Below are 20,266 nucleotides of genomic sequence, written 5' to 3' on the forward strand. Positions count from 1 at the left end.
CTCTGATCCCACACATCCTTCTCTAAAATCCCTCCTTATGGCTGGGGTTTCTAGGTCACTGGAGATACTCCAGTCTGCTCTAGGAAAATCAGACCCTCAATTTGTAGTGGTAATTTGTGAAAGCTAGCGCAGGCACAACTCATGTGGTTATAGCACTGTGTCCTCTGACTACAACGGAATTAGAGGACATGAAAATAAAAATGCCCCTATTATTTCTAGGTCACTGCAGCTACTAGTGGGTCTTTATCACTTGATGCTGATAAAACAGGTTATCTCGGCAAGCACTGTGACAAAAGGAATTATTACTGTATCATGATAAGTACATGATCTTCTTTAAAAACGTTAGGAGAACTGACGGGATTAAAAATATTCACTGAACATTTTCTGTGCGAACAGTTTTAATTAACTTGTATGATCATAGTTGGATATTAATTTTTGTTTTTGCAAGAAGAGTCTGAGTTGAACTGAGGGATCCTTTTTTCTGCTCGTTCCTAACTTGAATGTGAACGTTTTCTATTTCCCCCAGTGTTAGAGTGAGGCTTGTCTCCAGTAGCTACACGGCAGCTCACTGGAAGCTCAGCTAGCGATTCAAGATCCAGAGACATGAAGTGTCTTCCACTATATTTAAGCGGATCTGTCTACTGACATGTAAATATATACATTTATGCATGCTCACTCTGTAAGTGCAATGACAAGTTTCCAGAGTACCTGCTAACTAAACTAGCGCTGTTTTCACACTTGGAAAAATACCTTTTCTCCTTGTGCCAACAACTCCCGCTCTATTTTTACACCACGCTCGGCAGCAGACAACGTGTGCCAGGTGAAGTGTACCAACACCATCCCTTCCAAACGCCGGGGAAGTCTCCAGAAGGCTTTTATTCCAGGAATAAGCTGGGTTACTGTGTCTCAGGTCACCCCCTTACCTGATACAGCCAGGAAGTCGTCAATGGAAGTAATGTCATCGACGGCGTCGGTCAGCACGCGGACCTGCCTCTCCCACTGCTCCTTGAAGAGCTCCATGTTTTCCTGAGCCAGCTTGCTTTGGGGTTTAGCAGCCAGAGCCAGTGCGGCATTAATGACCTGCAAAACACCTCTGGATTTTTAAAGCACGTTCTGAACTCGACAGAAAGGTTCTTTGTGTTTATCCAATGAACTCAGCAGCAAACAAAGCAAGTTTAATAAGTTTTCTGGAACTTGATGTTTAAACACAAAAGTGTTTATTTTGATGCTTTCATGCCCAGCTCATACCTGCTCCCGCGTTTATTATGGGCAGTTATTACATGCAAGGACACTTGGCCCGTATTCACACCAGCCAGCTTCACCTTTCTTTAACAGCTCATGTTAAAGAGGTGCAGCTCTCTGAACACGGGTCATGCTGTTACACATTTCACACAGGATGACATTTAGTACATTGGAGGCTGCATTTCCTAAGCTAGGCACTAGAACCTGAGGAAAAAAAGGTCAAAATAGGATTAAGTTTACACGGTTTGAAGTAGGAACAATATACAAACACAAAAAATAAGGACACATTTTATTATTTATCTTCTTTTTCTTAAAATCTTAGCCTGTACTTTGCCAATAATTCTTACAACAGCTTAGGATTCCTATTATGGCTCCGGAAAAGCTGAATTGGCCAGAAAACAGGAGGTTTTTTTATCTGATGCTCCTCCCAAACCCCCTACAAGGTTTTTTTTCAAACCCTTGGCCTGTAATTTCCTCCGATCCTGTTGATTTTCTGAGCAGAAGAAATGTTACGCACACTGCTGGGCAACAAACTTTTTGCTGTGCTAACTCATCAGGTAAATGTCTAAAATAGCCTCCTCACGTGTGGGAAGGAAGCAATCACAAAAGCCTGTTCCTCTTCCAGCATCAGCTCTGGCTCCGCTATGCTTCAGCAAAGTGACCTGGGAACATGCCAGGCACGAGAAAACCTCCAGTCAGACCGACACGACAATCCCAGCCTTGTTTTCAAACACCTGGGCGCTGGAGCTAATTAACTCCTAAGCTCAGCGTGTAATTTTTCTTCTCCACTTTAGGACTGCATTAATTTCACGAAGCCGTTGAACAAAACATGCAAGCACCAGATGTTCCCGCATTTACAAGATCTACTTTTTCTACCTGCTTCATTTGGAAGTGTCACAAAGCATTTAAAAAAATCCAGAACTCACTAAACACGGGAATGATGGTGATGTCAAACATGTCATGATGGCACTGAGTGAGTCACCCGAGGGACGCGAGGAATGGCACTGGCTGAGCGAAGCTACCCTGCTCTGCGAGCTGCCAGCCTGCCTACGGAGAGGGTGGCTGGGAGCTGGGGTCACACCTCGACACGGGCACGGGGACAGGCTCTGTAACACCGACAAATGTGAGAAATGACCTGCCATGGCCTGCGGTCTGGTGGGGAGACCTGCGGGGCTGAAACACACCTTGAAATCCTGGCAATAACAACACCGTCCCTGTGCTGACCGAGCAACGCGTGAGTCTGCTGCTGCTTCCCCTTCCCCCAAATTAAACCATGAATTCTCACTCTGAGGGTAAGCAGCTGTGGGAACCAGGAGTCCCCTTCCAGAAGAGCTGCTGCCTGCTGGGGTGCTGGCTGCTCCGAACAGCCTCACACTGCCCATGGGGTCTGTGGCTCCCAGGTCCTGCAGGCTCTGAAAAAAGCCTTGTGACACCCACAGAAACGAAGTTCAGAACTCTAAAATCAATCAGAAATGGAGTTTTTAGAAAGGGAAGCCCACTCTCTGCTCAAAGCTCCTGTTTCTTCAGTCTAGCCAATGCCATTTCTTGCTCCAGACTCATTTCTGTAATGCACTATCTATCAATGAAAATCGAGATATCCAAATTTTATGAAGATGAATACAAATAACAGGCATTATGCAAACAAAAAGGGTGAGACAGGCAGTGTTCCAGCAGTCTGCTCTGTGCTGTTCCGTAGCTAGTAACCACTACTACAGAGACAGAGATGGTGATACCAGGGCTCGGGACGTTTTATCCTCCTCTCCTGTAGCTACCTGGGCTAATATCGGACCAGCAAACACACTTTAGGCACTGAGACAGGTCAGCCCTCATGCTGAAGGAACATATTGCCTACGTACCTGTGTGCTGTATGTCTGGGCAGCAGCAGCTGTCTGAACAATTAATCTTCATCAACAGCCCCTGTCCAGCCCCAGATGCCCACATTAAGCAACTCCTCATATCTAACACGAGAGCTGTCAGAGAGAGAGGGCTCAGCGAGTGCCCAAATCGCTCAAATAAGGCATCACCCCAAACCCAAATGCAGGAGGCACAAGCTGCACCGCTGTCCTCCAGGCAGGCCGCTTATCCAGCTGGATTCTCACTTTGTACATGACACCAGCAAAAAGGGATGGTCAACTCAAATAAGTCTTAAAAAATCTGCCCAGCAAAACCAGCAGGCAAGACCTGCCTTGCCCACGGACCCCTCCTGTGCTTAGAAAGCAGCCAGCAGTGCTAGAGACAAGGGCAATGCGCTGGTGGGGACATCAAAGGCTACTGAGTATCTCTGCAGAGCTAAATACAAAATACAGCTCAGTTCTCACAAACCCACAAAGGTTTGTGGGTTTTGTAGGTGTGCTCCCATGCGTGCTCAGGAGGAAACTCAGGACGGCTGATGCAGCCCAAGAGCCCTTTTTATAGCACGTATTCCATCTCACGGTCCTGAATCCATTTCTACACATCTAGCATCTTATCTCCATCTGCAAAGCGGTCAAAATGTTCAGTTTTAGCAAGGATGATCACAACCTTCACTCTGTCAAATATGCAAAGCTTAAGATTTACACAGACAAGTTATCCTGGACATCGCTCACATCTATTTGGGTGAAATATCCCAGGGATTACTGATAAAATCCTAAAAAATATCTATTCAGGTAAATATGCTCTTGCATCATGGCTGGTATCCAGTGACTGATTTGCCAACAGATGCTTAGGAAGGCATGGCAAAAGGACAGAAATACCGGATTATACCTAGTCTGTGGGTATGGTGGGTGGTCAGCACTGTAATTCCTTTATTATCTAAAAATGAACGCTTTGGAGGTAAGGGTTAAAGGATTGACTGAAGTACACTATTGCTCCTCCAAAAACATGAAGCACTGAGCATTTAATTGTAAGAATTAATTTAAAATATGAATAACTTACAGGAAGGATATATATAGTCTAAAAATAGGAAGAACATGGCAAGACTACCTGAAATGTGGCTGTTTCCATGTAAAACATTTGGCAATTGCAGGGACATATTCTGTATCTCAGAGCTCCTCAAAATTCTGCCAGAGCACTGTGATCACAATGACTCACTGAAGTTGTACAAAGCAAAGAATCAAACAGGGACATTTTGAGACTATCCAGAAGGAAATGAAGCATGGCAAGAAAGCACACTATTTTTATCGGTGCTTTGTTTCATGTAGCAATTGCAATGTTCAAGTCAGCCCAGCGCTCGGTAGCGTGGTTCCAGCCAGTTGCTTGGAGCGCCTTTCCTCTGCCTCCAGCACAGCCAGGGCTTGGCAGCTCCTGCCCTGAGATCTGCGAGGCTGGGGATCCAAAAACCTTGCAGCTGATGGCTCAATCTGCACCTCACATCCTCCTGGGAAGAACCTGCCGCCTTCCTCCTCGCTGAAACTAAAGATCGAAGACAAAACCCTTCTGCCCCCCATCTGGAAGAGTGACAGGAAGGCCTGAAGGAAGCTCTTGCACGCTGTGCTTTCCTAGAGAACCCTTCTGAACACTGGGCTGGCACAGCCAGAGGAGGAAACCTCACCTGGCAGAAGGAAATTATTGCCTATTTATTTCGCCTTGCAATCCTCACCTCTTGCCCCTTAATGTCGTCTCGGTGCACACAACACCCAGAAGCCACGTAGCTCCCTGGGTTGGTGGCTGCAGGCACTCATTTCACTGTTGCCTCAGTATTTTTATAGGGACTTTTGATCTTTACAGGGCACTGTTCCTTCTGCACTGGCTTTAGGGTGTTGCTGTCCCACAGCAAGAAGCACCCAGCCACCTCCCCCCTGCTCAATGAACACCTGCTCTGCTCAGTTCAAATATTTGGGATTTTTTTTATTTGTTTTGTTTTTAAATAAAGATCTTGGTGCATCAACTTTCTTGTGGCCATTTGGGTAATGAGGTGGAAAAGTAGCTACATGGCCTTCCAATTTAGGGTATTTTACATTTGTAGAAACAAAACCAAACCAACCCCGAAGCAACCCAACAAAAAAACCTGGTAAAACGAGGAAGGGGGAACAGAAGCAGAGGGAGCCCGGCCTTCAGTTCGGCACCGAACCAGTTCGTGCCCTGCACCTCCAAAGCTGCCACAGCAGCCGAGCCCAGCTCAGGTGGATGCTAACACCGGTGTTTTTCTGTTAGCTTACTGACAGCTTGTAAAAAGCTGCTCATAACTTGATTTTCCACACCCCAGGTCCCAAAGTTACCTCCAGCATCCACCCTCCTCCTGTCCCCCCTCTGCTCCTAGTTGCATTTTGCTCCGAGAAGGAACACGGGCTGTGAGCAGGACATTTCAGTCACTTCCACTTACATCCAACCCCGGGCTCGCATTCGCATGTCCGTGTGCGCTAACCCTCTCTGTACTTCCATACAGCAAAAAGCACTCTGCAGAGACTGATGAGCTGAGATGCCTGGAAGCAAAACACACAGCAGATTGTTTTGCACTTTCGCCAGCTTTAATGGCAGCGACCAGCAAGTGCCTGGATGCTGAGGCACCAAAGGGAAAAGTTTGCTCCTGACTTCCAGTTCTGCGCTCCTGTATATGAGAGGTTCTCTGACCACTTTCCCTTCCTGTGGTTACTTTAGGTGTCTACGCAGAGGATGCTTGCTGCTGTTGGTCACTGACAGGCTTTTACTGGAATAACATGACCTTTTCCAGTCTAGCTTCTGCTGCTGTCAAAGTGATTTTCTATTTATATCCTGTGCATGCATAATTATCCTATCAGTTTCCTGTATAAAGAAAAGCATTTTCTTTTGTAGCTGAAGGCTCACATTATAATACCAGCCACTGCTGAAGCTGCAAGAATGTTGGAGGCATTTGTCTTGGTGTCCCTTTGTGCTGCTTTGTTCTGTGTTTCACTGACTTGAAGCAATGAAGCTTTGGGAGTTTCAGGGCACGATGTTTTTTCTGGAAGATGTTCTGCTACAGCACTCCCCACATTACACCGTGCCAGTGATGAAGAGACACAGTCCTTACCCACTGACATGCCTCTTACCTCAGAACTGAATCCCTTTCTCCTATCATTGATTCTTTTAATGTACATGCAGAGAATCAGTAACTGCTCAAGCTTCTACTATTATTCCTTGGATGGCCACCCCTGTCCTGTAGTGGTTGTTCTTCACAGGGAGCCTGCACGACACAGATCTGCACCTAAACATTAACTTTTCAACAGAAGTTTTCATGCACTTTGGAGCCTCCACATGGGACTCCTCATATGCTTTTGCATTTTGTTTGTCTGTGGCAGTAGGTGTGATCAGCATATGTAACCATCTGCCTCATCAGAAATCTATACGCAGCAAATTGCTTTTCAAGCTTTTCCAAATTGGAATGTATGGATGTGGAACAGCAGTCATTAAAACAAGACATTAATATGAAAAGAGCCAATTTATTTTTTTTTATTATTTTTTTTAATAAAAAATGTAATTTAATGCAAGAATCATCGGAAGCCTGCTTAATCGGTGCCACTCACTGAGTGTGCAGGGTGGGCGAGCTGCACCAACTGCTGCCTGTGCTACAGCAGGCATGGAGTGAGCACGGAAAGCAGAGGTGGAGACGGTGCCTGGTGCCCTGGTGAGGCAGCCCGTGGTGCTCAGAGCCACCCTTGGTGCCCTGCAGCTGAGAAAGCAGGTCCCAAGCACCCATGCCAGGGAGCTGTGGGTCCACCCTGCTCCTGAAGGCTGCCACCCAGGGGATGACGGTCCCAGGGGTGCCAGGACCCAGCCTGTTCTGGAAGAAGCAAGCACCCAACCGACAGAAGCTCTATTCCATAATTATTTTCTGAAAGTCCCGGTCGCCTACAATTTGGCTAGGAGTCGACAGATGAACTTTACAGAGGCTTTAAAGAATGCGAAAGTCAACAAATAGCTGGTAGAAGCAGCTGCAAGTGACAGCAGACTGTCACATCAAAAGGATGGAGCAATCCTTTCCCTTCAAGAGCTATACTGGGGCATTTTCACTGTTGCTTTCTAAACACTTACAGCTTGTATGATCAGAAAGACTGCTATGGTTAAGCTCTCTTCTCAGACATCTTTAATTCAAAACGCTGTTACAAAACAGCTTTCGCAGGCTCCCAAAGCAAGTACTTCTTGGAAACAGAACTCAGAAGCCAAAGTTGCAAGCAAGGATCCAGGTTTTTGAGTTGAGATAAACAAAATCTTTCACTAATTTACCATTGGCAAGCTCTGTGTTTAGCAAGAAGGCAAAGAAAACTTCCCCCAGCACTCTGCTAGGCAAATGGAAGCACAGGCAACTATTCCAAGTATTTCGCAGCAGTACTTTTCCATTTCCACTACGAAAACATCTTAAATGTTTAAAAAACAAAATGCTTAGCTGTAATGATCGAGGACTTTTGTTCCTTCCTCCTGACACACCGCAGACACACCTAGCAAGGCACACGGATGCAGGAAGGCAGGTAAACCCTGGGGGATGCTGGAAAAAAGTCCTTTCACTTCCACAAGCAGATTTTCAGCAACACATGCCTTCACAAACAGAACTCGGGCTGGCTTCCAAGCCAAAGCTTCACAGAGCAGCACCAGTGCCCCCCGAGCGCTGCGTGATTTCTCCCCTGCACGCCCAGCCTGGCAGAAGCGACCCAGCGGGCTGCTGCAGAGCACGCAGCTCGTCCTAACAGCCCTTCCCGGGCCATCAGAGGAGGCTCTAAATGCTATATTTAGCCTCCAACTTTGCATTTGATTCCCTGCTAATTGGCTGGGGACTCGCAAACAGCAAGGATGATGTTACTCACACGGCTTTTCTGGAGGAAACAACGATTTGCAGCAAGCCACACAATCCCAATTTAACTGCTTGCCGGTGCAGTGACTTTTCAGACCATTTTCTGCACTTTTTTGCTCAAAGAATTAAATTTCAAATCTGAGAACGTCTGAGCCCTTAGGTGACAGGGGCAATGAATGAATTCTCGTCTGTACCAACAAAACTTCCAAGCTTTGCCTAAAGAAACAGTTTGAAGTGTTGCACATTCCTTACTCCTGCTGCCAGCTCTGGAAGGCTAGTTACGGCAAGGGACTGACTAACTGCTCTGCCCGAGATACAGCTTTTATAATTAACTCTACAGATTGATTTCTGCAGAAATCATTCTTTAACCAGGAGTTCCCTACTCCCAGAATGGCCTCTACACTGCTAAGCTATTTAAGAGGTTACCTGGGAACTTAATCAAGCGCATTAAATTTCAGTTTCATCCTTTCCACCAGAGCAATGCCCTGAATTAAATTTCATACATCGTACGTCCATGTGATATTGATATATTCGCTTGAGTTTCAGAGTGTATTGTAATTACTGATTGACTTGACTCATTCTGAATGCAGCATCTTTCTGGAAAAATACCATCTAAGCAAAAAAAAAAAATGTAGATAATATTGGAGTAAATTTGTATTTTATGCCTAATTCACATGTTTGTCACCTAGAGAGATCCAAGAACAAGCTGTGCTTCTTGTCAGGAATAAACTGCTAAATAAGCATATAATTGCCTTTAAAAAAAGCACCTCACTAAGCTGTGTAACTAGAAGCATTTAGAGATTATACAGAATGATCAGAGTTTGGGGGTGATCAGCAACACTCAGTGAGGACAAGTGTGCTGCATCGCTCACGCTGGCATTGCACGAACTCCTGTACTGTTAGGAGAAAACACAGATGCCATTTGTAAAACAGTTTAAACAAGTGTCCCTAATTATCTCAGGATTCACAACACGTTTAAATACTCCTAGAGCATTAAACTATCTATTGGAGAACACATAATGTAACATAAAAGCGTTCTTTCAAGTACTAGGAACATCTATAGTGTCATTTACTGATCTCTTGGTGACTACCCTAAAATCAAGGCAGACTGCACTGTGGAGCAGTAGAACTGAAGGCTTGGAAACTCAGCCATGGAACTTACATAAGCCCAAACCCATCAGTTCTAACCCTCCTCACCTCTTTATAGATAATCAAAGCTTCCAACACATCCTACATGTGTTAGCACAATCCCTGAAAACAAAGGTTAACAACTGCACTTCAGTCTTTGTGACTACTGACTGTAGTTGATTATTTCATGTTGACTTGATTACGACGGTAATTTTATAAAGGTGACAGACCACTACCCAACTTGAATATGTCCCAGAGGCATTTAGATTCAAAGAAATCCTAACTTTAAGATGCTTATTTTCAAAAGCACCAGCATTCATTTAGAGGAACATGCATTATACTCCCATATTCTTGGAGACAGATAAAAAAAATTTATGTCTAGCCTGGTTAGTTTCTTTAGGAAAGTGCAAGCCCTCATACCAAGTATGATGACTTTGACTTTTAAAAATCTATTTCTTACACATGCTTTCTTCCAGCTCTAAAAATTGGGACCTTTGCTTTTAACAAGCCATATATACCACCTGCCCTGGATGTGGGAGGACGGTAACAGCACAGCTGATGCACCGGTCCCAGGGTCTGATCCAGGAGTGCAAACCACACAAGTCCACCCCAGGACAATAAAAGGTCTCCTGGATAGTATTTAACGTTTTATGTTTAGGTGCTGATCTTCACCTATTTAATAACACTGCTACTAGAAAGTAATAGGAAAAATTAAACTGGTCCTCCTCCTACGTGCACCTACCTATAGGTCGGTGTACATATCTCACTTCCTTTAGACTGATTTCAAATATATGTATCTATGGGAGAACTTGAATAAACTCCAAATAATTCTGAGATGATGAACCTTATTTTCATTAAATGACATTTGACAACTTTTGAGTACGTATTTTCCGTTAGCATCCAGTTACCAACAGCAGCTAATTTGTGTGTTTTAGACCTGAACTTCCTGATGCTTTTAAAGACGTAATCGCAAGAACTGACAGCACTCCGCAGTCTTCAGGGGTTCATTCAAGTATCTAGCTGTTGACATTTAAAACATCAGTAGTATCAAAATGAAAGAGGATAGCCTAGTTCTTATATAAACCTAATTTCCTTCGTGCCATTAAGAAGTTATTAATTAAAGGATAGTCTCAGCCAGGTTCAAACTCTTCATGCATAGCCAGCTTCCTCTGATCCTAGTCTATCAGGAAGGTTTTTTTGACATATTTACAATCTACTCAGGAAAAAAAAAAAAAGCAATTCATCTTATAGCATATATCAGAGCAGAGGTAGTGTCTTCACAACACATCTTCCCACAGCATGAACGTGCAGAGTAAATCACTGAAGTTTCACTGGGTTGCTGTCTCGGAGGTTACCAGAATACTCAGGCACAAGGAAGATACAGTTATTATGCGAAGAAGAGCCGAAGATTCATTCTCATCACTAATGACTTTCTGTCAAGTAGTTCTAGATTTCTAAGTTTTGATGCATTTGATTTACTACCAGTGTTAAGGAAAACACCAAGTTCTGCAGGCAGACAGGTCCGTAAAGGTACACCAAAGGCCAGCACTGTGTACGGCGCAGGCCCACTCGCCCAAACAACCTGGGCGAGCCGCGTGCTCTTTGTTACCTGGGGACACAGGGCCTCGAGCTGGCTGGCTGACATGCGGACCAACTTCACACCTTCTTCGTTATTCGAGATGGAGCAGGCCAGGTTAGCAACCTGTGTCAGGGGAAAAGAAAACAGAACAGTTAGAACTGATTGTTACTTTCCTCTATAGGAAACTTTTCACCCACCCCAACAGTGACCACTAAAATGCAAAGTGCCCACATGGATTCGGTTGTAACTAATTTTGAAATCGCTAATGACATTTGTTCTGTCTCGAGCCATAAAACATCAGGTCATAAAACCATAGCCATACAAAGAAGACAGAGATCTGTGTCACCACCCTTTCAGCAAAGTTCTCACCAGTAAAACAGACAAGAGTGTCACTGGCAGCACTTGAAGTCACAGTTAAAATGCCCACTCCAATTCAGGAGCGAGACAGCAGCAATCACACAATTAAAAAAACAAACCTGCTCCAGTGCACCTCGGGATTAAAACTGATGCTTGTAACTATATGGAAACTCAATTTTTCTTAAAAGATTTCTACACCCTGCTGCGCGTGAACCCTGCAGATAGGCACACCAAGCAATTCACATGTGCAAGCGGTGCCGAGGTGCTGCAAAGCTCAGGCTTTGTGCAGCATCAGCAGAATGGCGTACGTCAGCTACAGGATACTGGTGTTTGAACACACTGCTTTAAACTACTTGATGCACTTCTTATTTAGTCAAAGGCTGCAGAATCAGAGAGGTGTTCCTCCAGCCCTCCATTTGTGCTGTGCTTCAAACAAAGGCACGTGCTGGTACAGGTGATTTGAAGAGCCATCCACAATCCCCTAAAATCAGAATAGCATCTCGTGATGCTACAGCTTTACTCCAAAACCTTGACCTGCTGCACAGCAGCATCCCTAAGTAGGGCATCTTGAAACAGAGGACCTTTTGTTAACAACTGCCTTTTAAGAGTACACAGGATGGGGACAGCACAGACTTTTTTGGTAATTGGAGATGTTCCTCATATTGGAGCTACTCTCAGGGGAAGGAAGTCTGAACTAAGTTACGTTTCGTGGCTGACAGGTGAATGACAAGCATGTTATTCTCAGCCATTTGAAGACAGAGCTGTAAAAATAGTACGAAGTGAACTGAGATGAACACTGAGTACTGTCCTTTCAGAGACAGAGCAACCTGCAAAAAAAAAAACAGTAAATGTGTTGTAGAAGCCCCACTGTAAACCAGCAGATGCTCGCCAGCACCAGTGAACCAGATTTCTCCACGTCCTTCTCTCCATAACCTGGGAAAATTCCATCCTCCCTCTAATTAAACCATCCTGTGCGTTCGTATTCAAGTTGCTTTGAAGTAGTATCGGCAGCTACAGCGTATGCCTTCCCCCCTCCCCAAGTTGTTCCCTTTACAGCAGATGTTCCCACACGGAATACATTACTGTCCCACCAACCACATGCCAACATGCCTGCACACTCTTTCATCAATTCCGTTATTAATTTTGGGACCACGGCAAGTTCCCATCGTGAGGCACGCAGCATCCTCCTCCCCCCAGAGCCAAATCAAGTTACAGAGGATGTAAAACTGTCAGCTGTCAAGACGAGAGGTAGGTTTCCAGCGCTGAACGACTCAGTAAACAGATGCAGTGGCATATATTTGGATGAAAACAAACTGAAGTTGAGAGAAAGACTATGCAGCATCAACACGCGGCACGCGGAACTCGGCCAGCTTTCAGATATCCGTGCTTTACTTCCCAACTTTCTTTTCCACCAGCCTGCAGAGAAAAGACCTCCATATCTCTAGGTGAAGCTGCTGCAAGTCTTGAGCTCATTGCAAGGTTGTGCAGCTTGCGCCCAGCTCACCAAAGGCTCTTTTGCCTCTCCTCCGTTGGCACGTTTGCTGCAGCCCCACACCCTGCTCCCCTCTGCAGGGCATGACCACCGACAAGCAAACAGTAACAACTCGTCAGGAAGGGATTTTATTTTGAACAGAGGGGTTTTGTCTTCTAGATTTGCTGTATCTTAAATCCCCAGTTCACAGCGAGCTGCAGTATATTAAGCTTTTGTTTAGAGGCTCAAAAATAAAGAGACAATAAGATGCCATGATTTAAAAGTCAAATAAAGATTTTGTTGTTGTTTTAAGCACAGGTCATATTTTGGAGAAATACCAGTTTGCCAATACTTTTTATGGTCCATATTTTCACGTCATTTCTGCCTCCCCGGCAGCAGTTACAGTTTCTAGAAGTGAGAAGAACACAAAGCCCTATTGACTAGGGGCTGAATAAAAGCTACATTGAGGCACTACAAAATCAGCCTCTCCGCTATCTGGAGATGTTGTGCTCTCTCTCAAGCCAAGTGTGATGAATCAAGCACAGAGAATCCTCGCTCTGTCTGAATACAGAGAGGCAAAGAAGTTGGTAATTGAGTGTCCCCGCCATGGTACTATGAAATTTTGCTTTTTTGCACAGTCATTTTTGTACAGTCATTTTTCTCCTGAATACCTCACTGATGGCAATTCTTCTTTAGAAACTGCCCGACTGGGACTGCCAACCTTCATGAAAGAAGTGTGTGTGCTTCCGTGACTGAGCTTCTTTGGCAGTTTAAAACAATCCAGTTGCTGGCTGCCACATCCCATCCTACTTCTGTGCCTCCAAATCTCAACACTTCATTTCAGCATGCTAGTCCAAGAGAAAGCTATTCGCTCTGGCAGATTAGCTTCCCTGCCAGATTAGCACGCAAACGTCCCAGCAAACCATTTGCTGAACACCAGACCAAAGGCAGGGACGTGGGGATGACTTCAGAGCGCAATGGACCGAGCCCTACATCCACAGCAACGCAGCGCTTACTGCACCCAGGGGCAGACACTTTCAATCTGTTGAAAGAACTCAAACCTCTTAAAATTCAAACATTAAATGCTATTTCAAATTATTAATCAAGTTGCAAATGACATTACAATTACATCTTTTAAATCGTCGTTAACTATCAGGTGCTCTATGGCTTGAATCCTGAAAGGGCACGTACCAGCTGCAGCGGGTGGCTCTATGATTAAGAAATTGAATTTTAAGAGTATCCGAAAGCACAGTTCATCAATAACTCCTGTGTGATGTTTGACAAACAGCTTCAAACTCCCTGTCAGAGGAAAGGATAAGGAACTCCCAGCCAGTTATCTGGCACGTGCACATAATACATAGAGTTTTGCAGCCCAGATGAAGATCAAATGTGACTAAATTTGTTCTAAAGCATGCAGAGCACCTGGAGATCACATATATTTCTTTCAAATAAAACAGAGCACCTCAAGCAAACAGAAGTTCCCTTTAAATCAAATGGAAATGAAATAGTTTTTCCATCTCGCCAACAACGTAGCTGACTGACATAGTAAGTGGTCAGATTTGATTTAGAAAGAACACTTGTGCTTGAGAGCAAAATAGCAATTGAATTCCCGCTGCATTTGTTCATTCTTACCATTCAATATCATCAAGCCCCTTTACATAAGCACTGCTGGCACAGGCATCAAAGGAGACAAAAAAAAAAATTGCAAATAATGTAATCAGCCATAATGACCAATTTCTTGAAAGAAGTTAAAAATACATAGGGAGATGAGGACAGGCTGGAGAAGTGAGAGCGAGGCGGCTCAGATACCTCTTGCAGCACAGACAGACCAAATTAAGAGCCTCTTTTTGATGCAGTATGAAGACTCTAACAGTGGAGTACACAGCCACCTCCCAGAGACTGCCTCACATACCCTAAAGGGCCGGACAGACCCCACACAGCTGCAGTTTGGATGGATGAGCTTCAGCCCAGCCCAAGGACAAAGGTGCTGGGCAGCAGCAGGATGCGCACGGGCACAGCCACGTCAGCGCCACTCCTTGCTACAAACTAAGGAATTGTGCTGAGTGAAACCCCAAGCTGGATGAACTGATCTGCTTTTGGAACTCAGACGTGATTGTTATTAGCGATGACACGGGAGCACTGCGAGACAAGGGACGCCTTTGGAGGCGGCACTGGTCAACCAATTCCTCCCAGCGGCAGGCCCGTGCAAAGGGTCAGCCAGAAGCCATTAGCAACAAGATATGTTTCCAAAATTAAAAAATAGAGAAAAATCACGCCATCTGTCACAGAGATCCCATCTTCAATTCTAGTTAGTTTTCTGCAGAATTTTCTATTTTTAATCATGAAGAGTCCTGGTATTTTTACAGCAATTTTTTCCTCCATTAGCAACAATTTGCCAGCCCACGTGTGTGGTGCCGGTTGTTCTAGACAATTGCCTCCTCTGACATTAGGAAGGTTTCACCTTTTTCACCTGAAGTTCTTTTAGTTATTTATTTTTTTTTTACCTTAAAGTCTGTTCTGATGCCAGTTAAGGAGCTGTGTCTTCCAGCAACACAAAGACTCCAGCAGCCTCACCTCCACGAGCTTGGGATCATCGCCAACCTTCTCAATTACACTGTTGGAAATTTTGAAGAAATACAGCCGCAGCTTTGCAGCAGTTAAACTGCCTCTGCACTGGACATCCTAGCTTAGGGAGAGGGGTTACTTTATACAGGACTGTTTATTAAAGTCTTAACAAAATGTTTTTTCAATAAAAGACAAAAAGCGCAAGAGAAAAAAGGAACCATAACCTAACACATTAACTCTTCTTTTTTTTTTTTTTCCCCCCCAAGGATTTTGAAGGCTGATACTGAAAACTTGCGTTGTGCATGTGGACTGACTTCAAAGCAGCAGCACCGAGCTTCTCCTTGCTTACAGGTCGTATTTTCAGCACAACTTCTTCAGCAAGCCAAACGCACCACGCGCTCTGAAGTGGGTGCTGCATGCAACCAGCCAGCAAGCGTAGCCCCCAGAAGGCTCTGTAGTGTTTGCTGTTCCATAATTTACTTCAAATTGGCAGAGCCTGCCCCAGCCACACGGCACCGTTATAAATAAGGGTTATATATGGCTATGCAGGAGACACTAATTGAATTTAAGAGTCTGACTACTCTTGCTTTGAAGCCACAGTTGAAAAAATACCATTGCAGAGTTTTCAGAGTCTTCCTATGGAAAAAACATTTCACATCAACCAGTATCCTGTCGCAAGCGATGCCCACAAACCCCAAGCAAAAATAACACAAAAGCCATGTTCCTTTATGCACAGGTGATTCAGGAATTTCAGTAACGTGGAAACAAAGCTTTCAAAAAGTGTCCTTTCACTTTTTAATTTCTGATTAAGCTTCAAAATTTCTGTGTTTTTTTTTTTTTTTTTTAACTACAGTTTCTCTGGGAATCCAAATTCCTGCTTTTACAAGCTAAAATTGCCCACTTTAGATGATTAAAAAAAAAAAAAGACAAGCAGCCATCAGATACTTTCCTCTTGAGGACCTGCCACAGAAAAGTATATCAGATGCTCACAGATTACATGTGCTGTAGCTGAAATTTTTTCCTCCCCCATGTTAAGAAAACAGTGCAATGCAGGATGGTCAGAGCCCAGAAAATTCATTTAACTGCAGGAACAACTGTTCTGGCAAATGTGGCAACTGTGTACTTCCAGAAGAGATGTGTAAATTATGCAATTTCCACCTATCTTGGAAATAAAGGCTTTTATTATTCAGCAAGTCCCTATATTTATTAATTTGTTTATGTACCACAATATTCAGGATGATTGAAGATAAATGCAAGCATTCTAACGCCCAGCCCTACAAGGTACTGCGTGAGTGAGCTTGCCCTCTGCCTACAGCTCTGTGAATGCCCCAGTTTTGCAGAGGCACGGCCAATTAGGAATTAGGCAGAGCAGCTCCACTGCTGGTGTGTGCGGAGGGCTGGCAGCGAGGACGTCCGTCCAGGTCCGCAGGGACTTGGAGCAAGTCACCAGGAGTCATGCTGTCAAGTGCTCCGTGATTTTATATGACTTAAGTAGTTGCAAGTGGCTGCAGCTCCGTAGCAGGTGCCTTGCAAGAGATTGTTGTGGGCACCAGTATCCTAGTGTATTAACTTAAAATAGTAAAGGCTTTAAATAAAACAAGCCACATGCATAGAAAAACTCCAGACGTAAAGCACCGTGGGGAACGATGGACTAAAACTGAGATAAGGGCTATTTCTAGAGTGCTGCAAACTCATGATTACTCTCGCGCAGAAGACGATAGCAATTTCAATATCAAGTTTTGTTATAAACACATGGTTGGGAAATTTAACCTAGACGGAACAAAACTGGCAAGCAAACTGTTTTCCTTTTTCATTCAACAGTTCACAGGCAATGCGGAATGGGGGTTGTGAACAACGAGCAATGGTTGTTGTGAACTTTCTGCTCTCCATAATTTTGAAGCATCCACGTTATATTTTCACAGCAACCTTGCTCTTGAGATAAAATCTCAAAACTTACATACTGTAAGCTGTGTCTGGGTGTATAAAGATCTAGTTAATGAAGAAAGCATCCCGTTTGGCTCTCAACCCAGATGAGCTGTCTACAACTGCCTCACCAGCTATCCAGTGCTGTCCTGTGAAAGCCCTGTTCAACACTGGTGAGCATCTTCCATACCACAAGAAAACATTTTTCTCCAACAGTCAATCTCACATGTTGCCAAAGCTGCACAGAAAAAGGCACTTTTTCATGTAGTTCTGGAAATAAAGTGGTTTTGCATCATGACAAACTGAACAGGGCTCCATTAACAGAGCAGCTAGCACAGAAGGGAGAGCGCTTCTCCCTTTCTTGCAATTCCCATTTGCAATCAAAGAGGGTGGAAGAGGTGTGCAAAGAGGTGTGTATCTGCAGCATAAAACACGCAGTAGGAATGTGCTAACTGTACAGAAATACCTTTATTCACATCCTGGTAGATTATCTTTTCTACTGACCTGACCTAGGGAGCAGAGCTGGTAAAGGAGAACCAGTGTATGACGTGGGCACCGTGCCCCTCGGAGCTGCAGCTGGAGCAGCAGATGTAACGATTGGCACGGGAGCTATTCCTTCCTCAAACAAACAAGCTAAAGTGATAAAATGTTGTTATAAGCACAAAACACATTAGTTACACAAGCTGATCTGAGCTACCATGACAGAAATCACACCACTGGTATGTAGCGCGGATCTGATCGTAAGCAATAGCAAATCCTCACCTCGGATGCCTCTTAGCAACACAGATGTTTTTCTGTAAAATCAAACCATTTCTAATAGTGCTATCTGGACACTACCCGGATAAGTATCTTTATCCGAAAAAGCCTCTGTGTTTATGAAACTGGAGATCTTTCCTATCTCGTTTTGCTTATCGCTCAGCATGCTGTGTTATCATCTTACCAAAGGTTTCCAGCTTGATACCTATCGTTAGCTGTTTAAACCAGTTTTTGGTGATTCAGCCACCTGCTCGTGGCAAATTTAATGGGAATTATAAATACATTATGCTCTTGACGAAGGTGACAAAATACTAAGAGGAATGAGCTCTACACAGACTTCAGGCAACTCCTTGATGGCACTACATGACTAATAGTCCAATATTGCTAATGAGTAAGATGATGAAAATCCAGTATTGCATCAAGGTTTTTAATATATTAAGAATTAAAACATTTATGCCACATCTATAAATATTGTACCCAAAAAGCTATTTTAAAACGCTGTTCAAAATCCAAAGACTCAAATATCTGGATAAGAAAGCAGTCCAGGACTCCAGTGCTTTCTACCTACCTCTGAAGCCATCACACCAACAGCACCCATGCTCAGCCATGCTTACATTTCCTGACAGCTTTTAGGGAATTCCCCTGCCCTACCAAATGCTGTTTCCAAAGGAAGAAGGAAGAGAGGAAATACACAGCTGCTTCTAGCAGGGTAAAAGGACATTAACACAGTTTTCCAGACCCTAACATCACTCACCTCCAATTTCTACGCCCTTGGCCCAAGAGGTTAAGGGCCAAGCCTCTCACTCTCAGCAATCACATGGATAACGTAATGACTGTCCCTGGGGAAAAGGAACAGCAGAAATGCCTCTCCTCCAGGGAGCAGTAGCTAACCGGGGTGATTTTCAAACAGAAGAACATGTATCCAAAACGCAGTCACTGTCCAGATACATGAGGGTTTAACTTCTTCAATCACTTCACCCCTCCATTAGTTTCACTGTTAGATTGATTACTTTGCTTCTTGTATGTGTATTTGTGATAGAATCTAGATAGCAAGATTATGCTAAAGTCTCTTATTATTCTTTCTTCCAGATTTCTTCCTACTGGATTTTCAATCTCCACCACCATTCTTCAAGCCCTATCATACGTAATTTGGTGTAGCATGGAACATGGGCTGAGAAAAAAAAACCCTTACAAAACCAAAAGTCACCCTATTAAAGGTCACTTCATTTTATTTATGTATGCTGGATTAAACTTGTACACGCAGTTTTGTTGGAAAATTAACTTTTTTTTTTTTGCTGAGGCTTTCCTACTTTACTGATTATGAATGTGTATAAGGAAAGCATGTTTTATGAGTAAAACTTAATTTATTTATGAATTAGTTGACTAATCAAATGAACTTGCAAGGGAAGTGCATCGGTTCTTGAAGAGTGTCAGATTTTAGAGGGCATATTAGAGTTATGCTGGTCATTTACTGAAGACATTTGTTTTAAATTGCTGCCAAGGTTATCCATAGACAAATTAGAGAAAACGTGCTTGTTCTTTGGAAGAGCTATTTTGCTGTGTGTCTTAAAACGGGAAATTACTCTCAAGTCGAACCAACTCTGCCTCTCCTCTCCAGACCACAGCACAAGGACATTTCTCTTGCAATACACACTTATCTTCAAAATAAAAGCAAGATGATGACAAACTTCAATTTGCAGATTTTCTCCCCCCCCTGTAAATTAGCTCACTGAAGAGGAAAAACAGGAGCTCAGACACCATGGTAATGACTGATAATGAGCCTAGCCTGGTAAATGCCAAGCTTTGAGACTAATATACCCCAAAATTCAGAAAAGCATTTCACGTCGGTGTTTGATTTGGGTGTCAAGGGCTGTGCACTTTTCTCCCAACACTTGTTTGTCTTTCAGTATTGATACATACCTCTAATGGCAAACATGAAGAAAGGATATTTAAAGAATGAGCAACGCCAGTCCCCTCCCGCCTCCAAAGATGCTGGTTTTATATAGCTTTGGAAATCAGTTAAATAACAGACAACAAATTATAATCCTATGAGCCCAGATTTATGTGTAGACCTGCTAGTCTTGTGCTTCGTTTTTAATAAGTGTGCACAATGTCCAAACTTTAACCTTTCTACCTTTAGTAGAAAGATAACTGGCCACACCGAGGTAAGCTGCATCTCATGACCACAGGATAGGCAAACCTCAGTTTTTCAAAACCTTTGTGTCTCAAGCCATTCTCCAGGTGCCCAATGCTAGCTGTTATTTTAAACCCCAAGCTATGCTTTACCCACTTCAGATTTTTTAAAAGCCTTTCACATGAAGAGAAGAAAAAAAAATACAACATGAAAAACAAAAAAACAACCCTGCAGCTGTTAGGCTCCCTGAAGAACATACAGGCTGCAAGTATGAACAAATCAGGGTTAAAAAAAAAAAAAAAAAAAAAAAAAAAAAAGACACAAAAAAACGTTGTAAGTGTGCAAGGCTTTGGGCTTTTGGAGCATGGTATTTTTAGACTGAGGTCTGAA

The 20,266-nt window shown here is 43.7% G+C and overlaps 1 protein-coding gene across 2 annotated transcripts in view; it reads right to left on the reverse strand.

The window, feature by feature from the left end:
- CTNNA1 (catenin alpha 1) overlaps window positions 1–20,266 on the reverse strand; it is a 112,383-nt gene that overhangs the window by 21,576 nt on the left and 70,541 nt on the right. For both annotated transcript variants that reach the window (XM_084535446.1, XM_084535447.1), the window contains 2 exons: window positions 10,701–10,793; window positions 924–1,080 (listed from right to left, as the gene is read on the reverse strand). In XM_084535446.1, coding sequence (XP_084391572.1) covers window positions 924–1,080; window positions 10,701–10,793 — 250 coding nt within the window. The remainder of the gene's footprint in view (window positions 1–923; window positions 1,081–10,700; window positions 10,794–20,266) is intronic.

This window comes from Aythya ferina (genome assembly GCF_964211825.1).
Source record: "Aythya ferina genome assembly, chromosome: 14".
Taxonomy (NCBI): domain Eukaryota; kingdom Metazoa; phylum Chordata; class Aves; order Anseriformes; family Anatidae; genus Aythya; species Aythya ferina.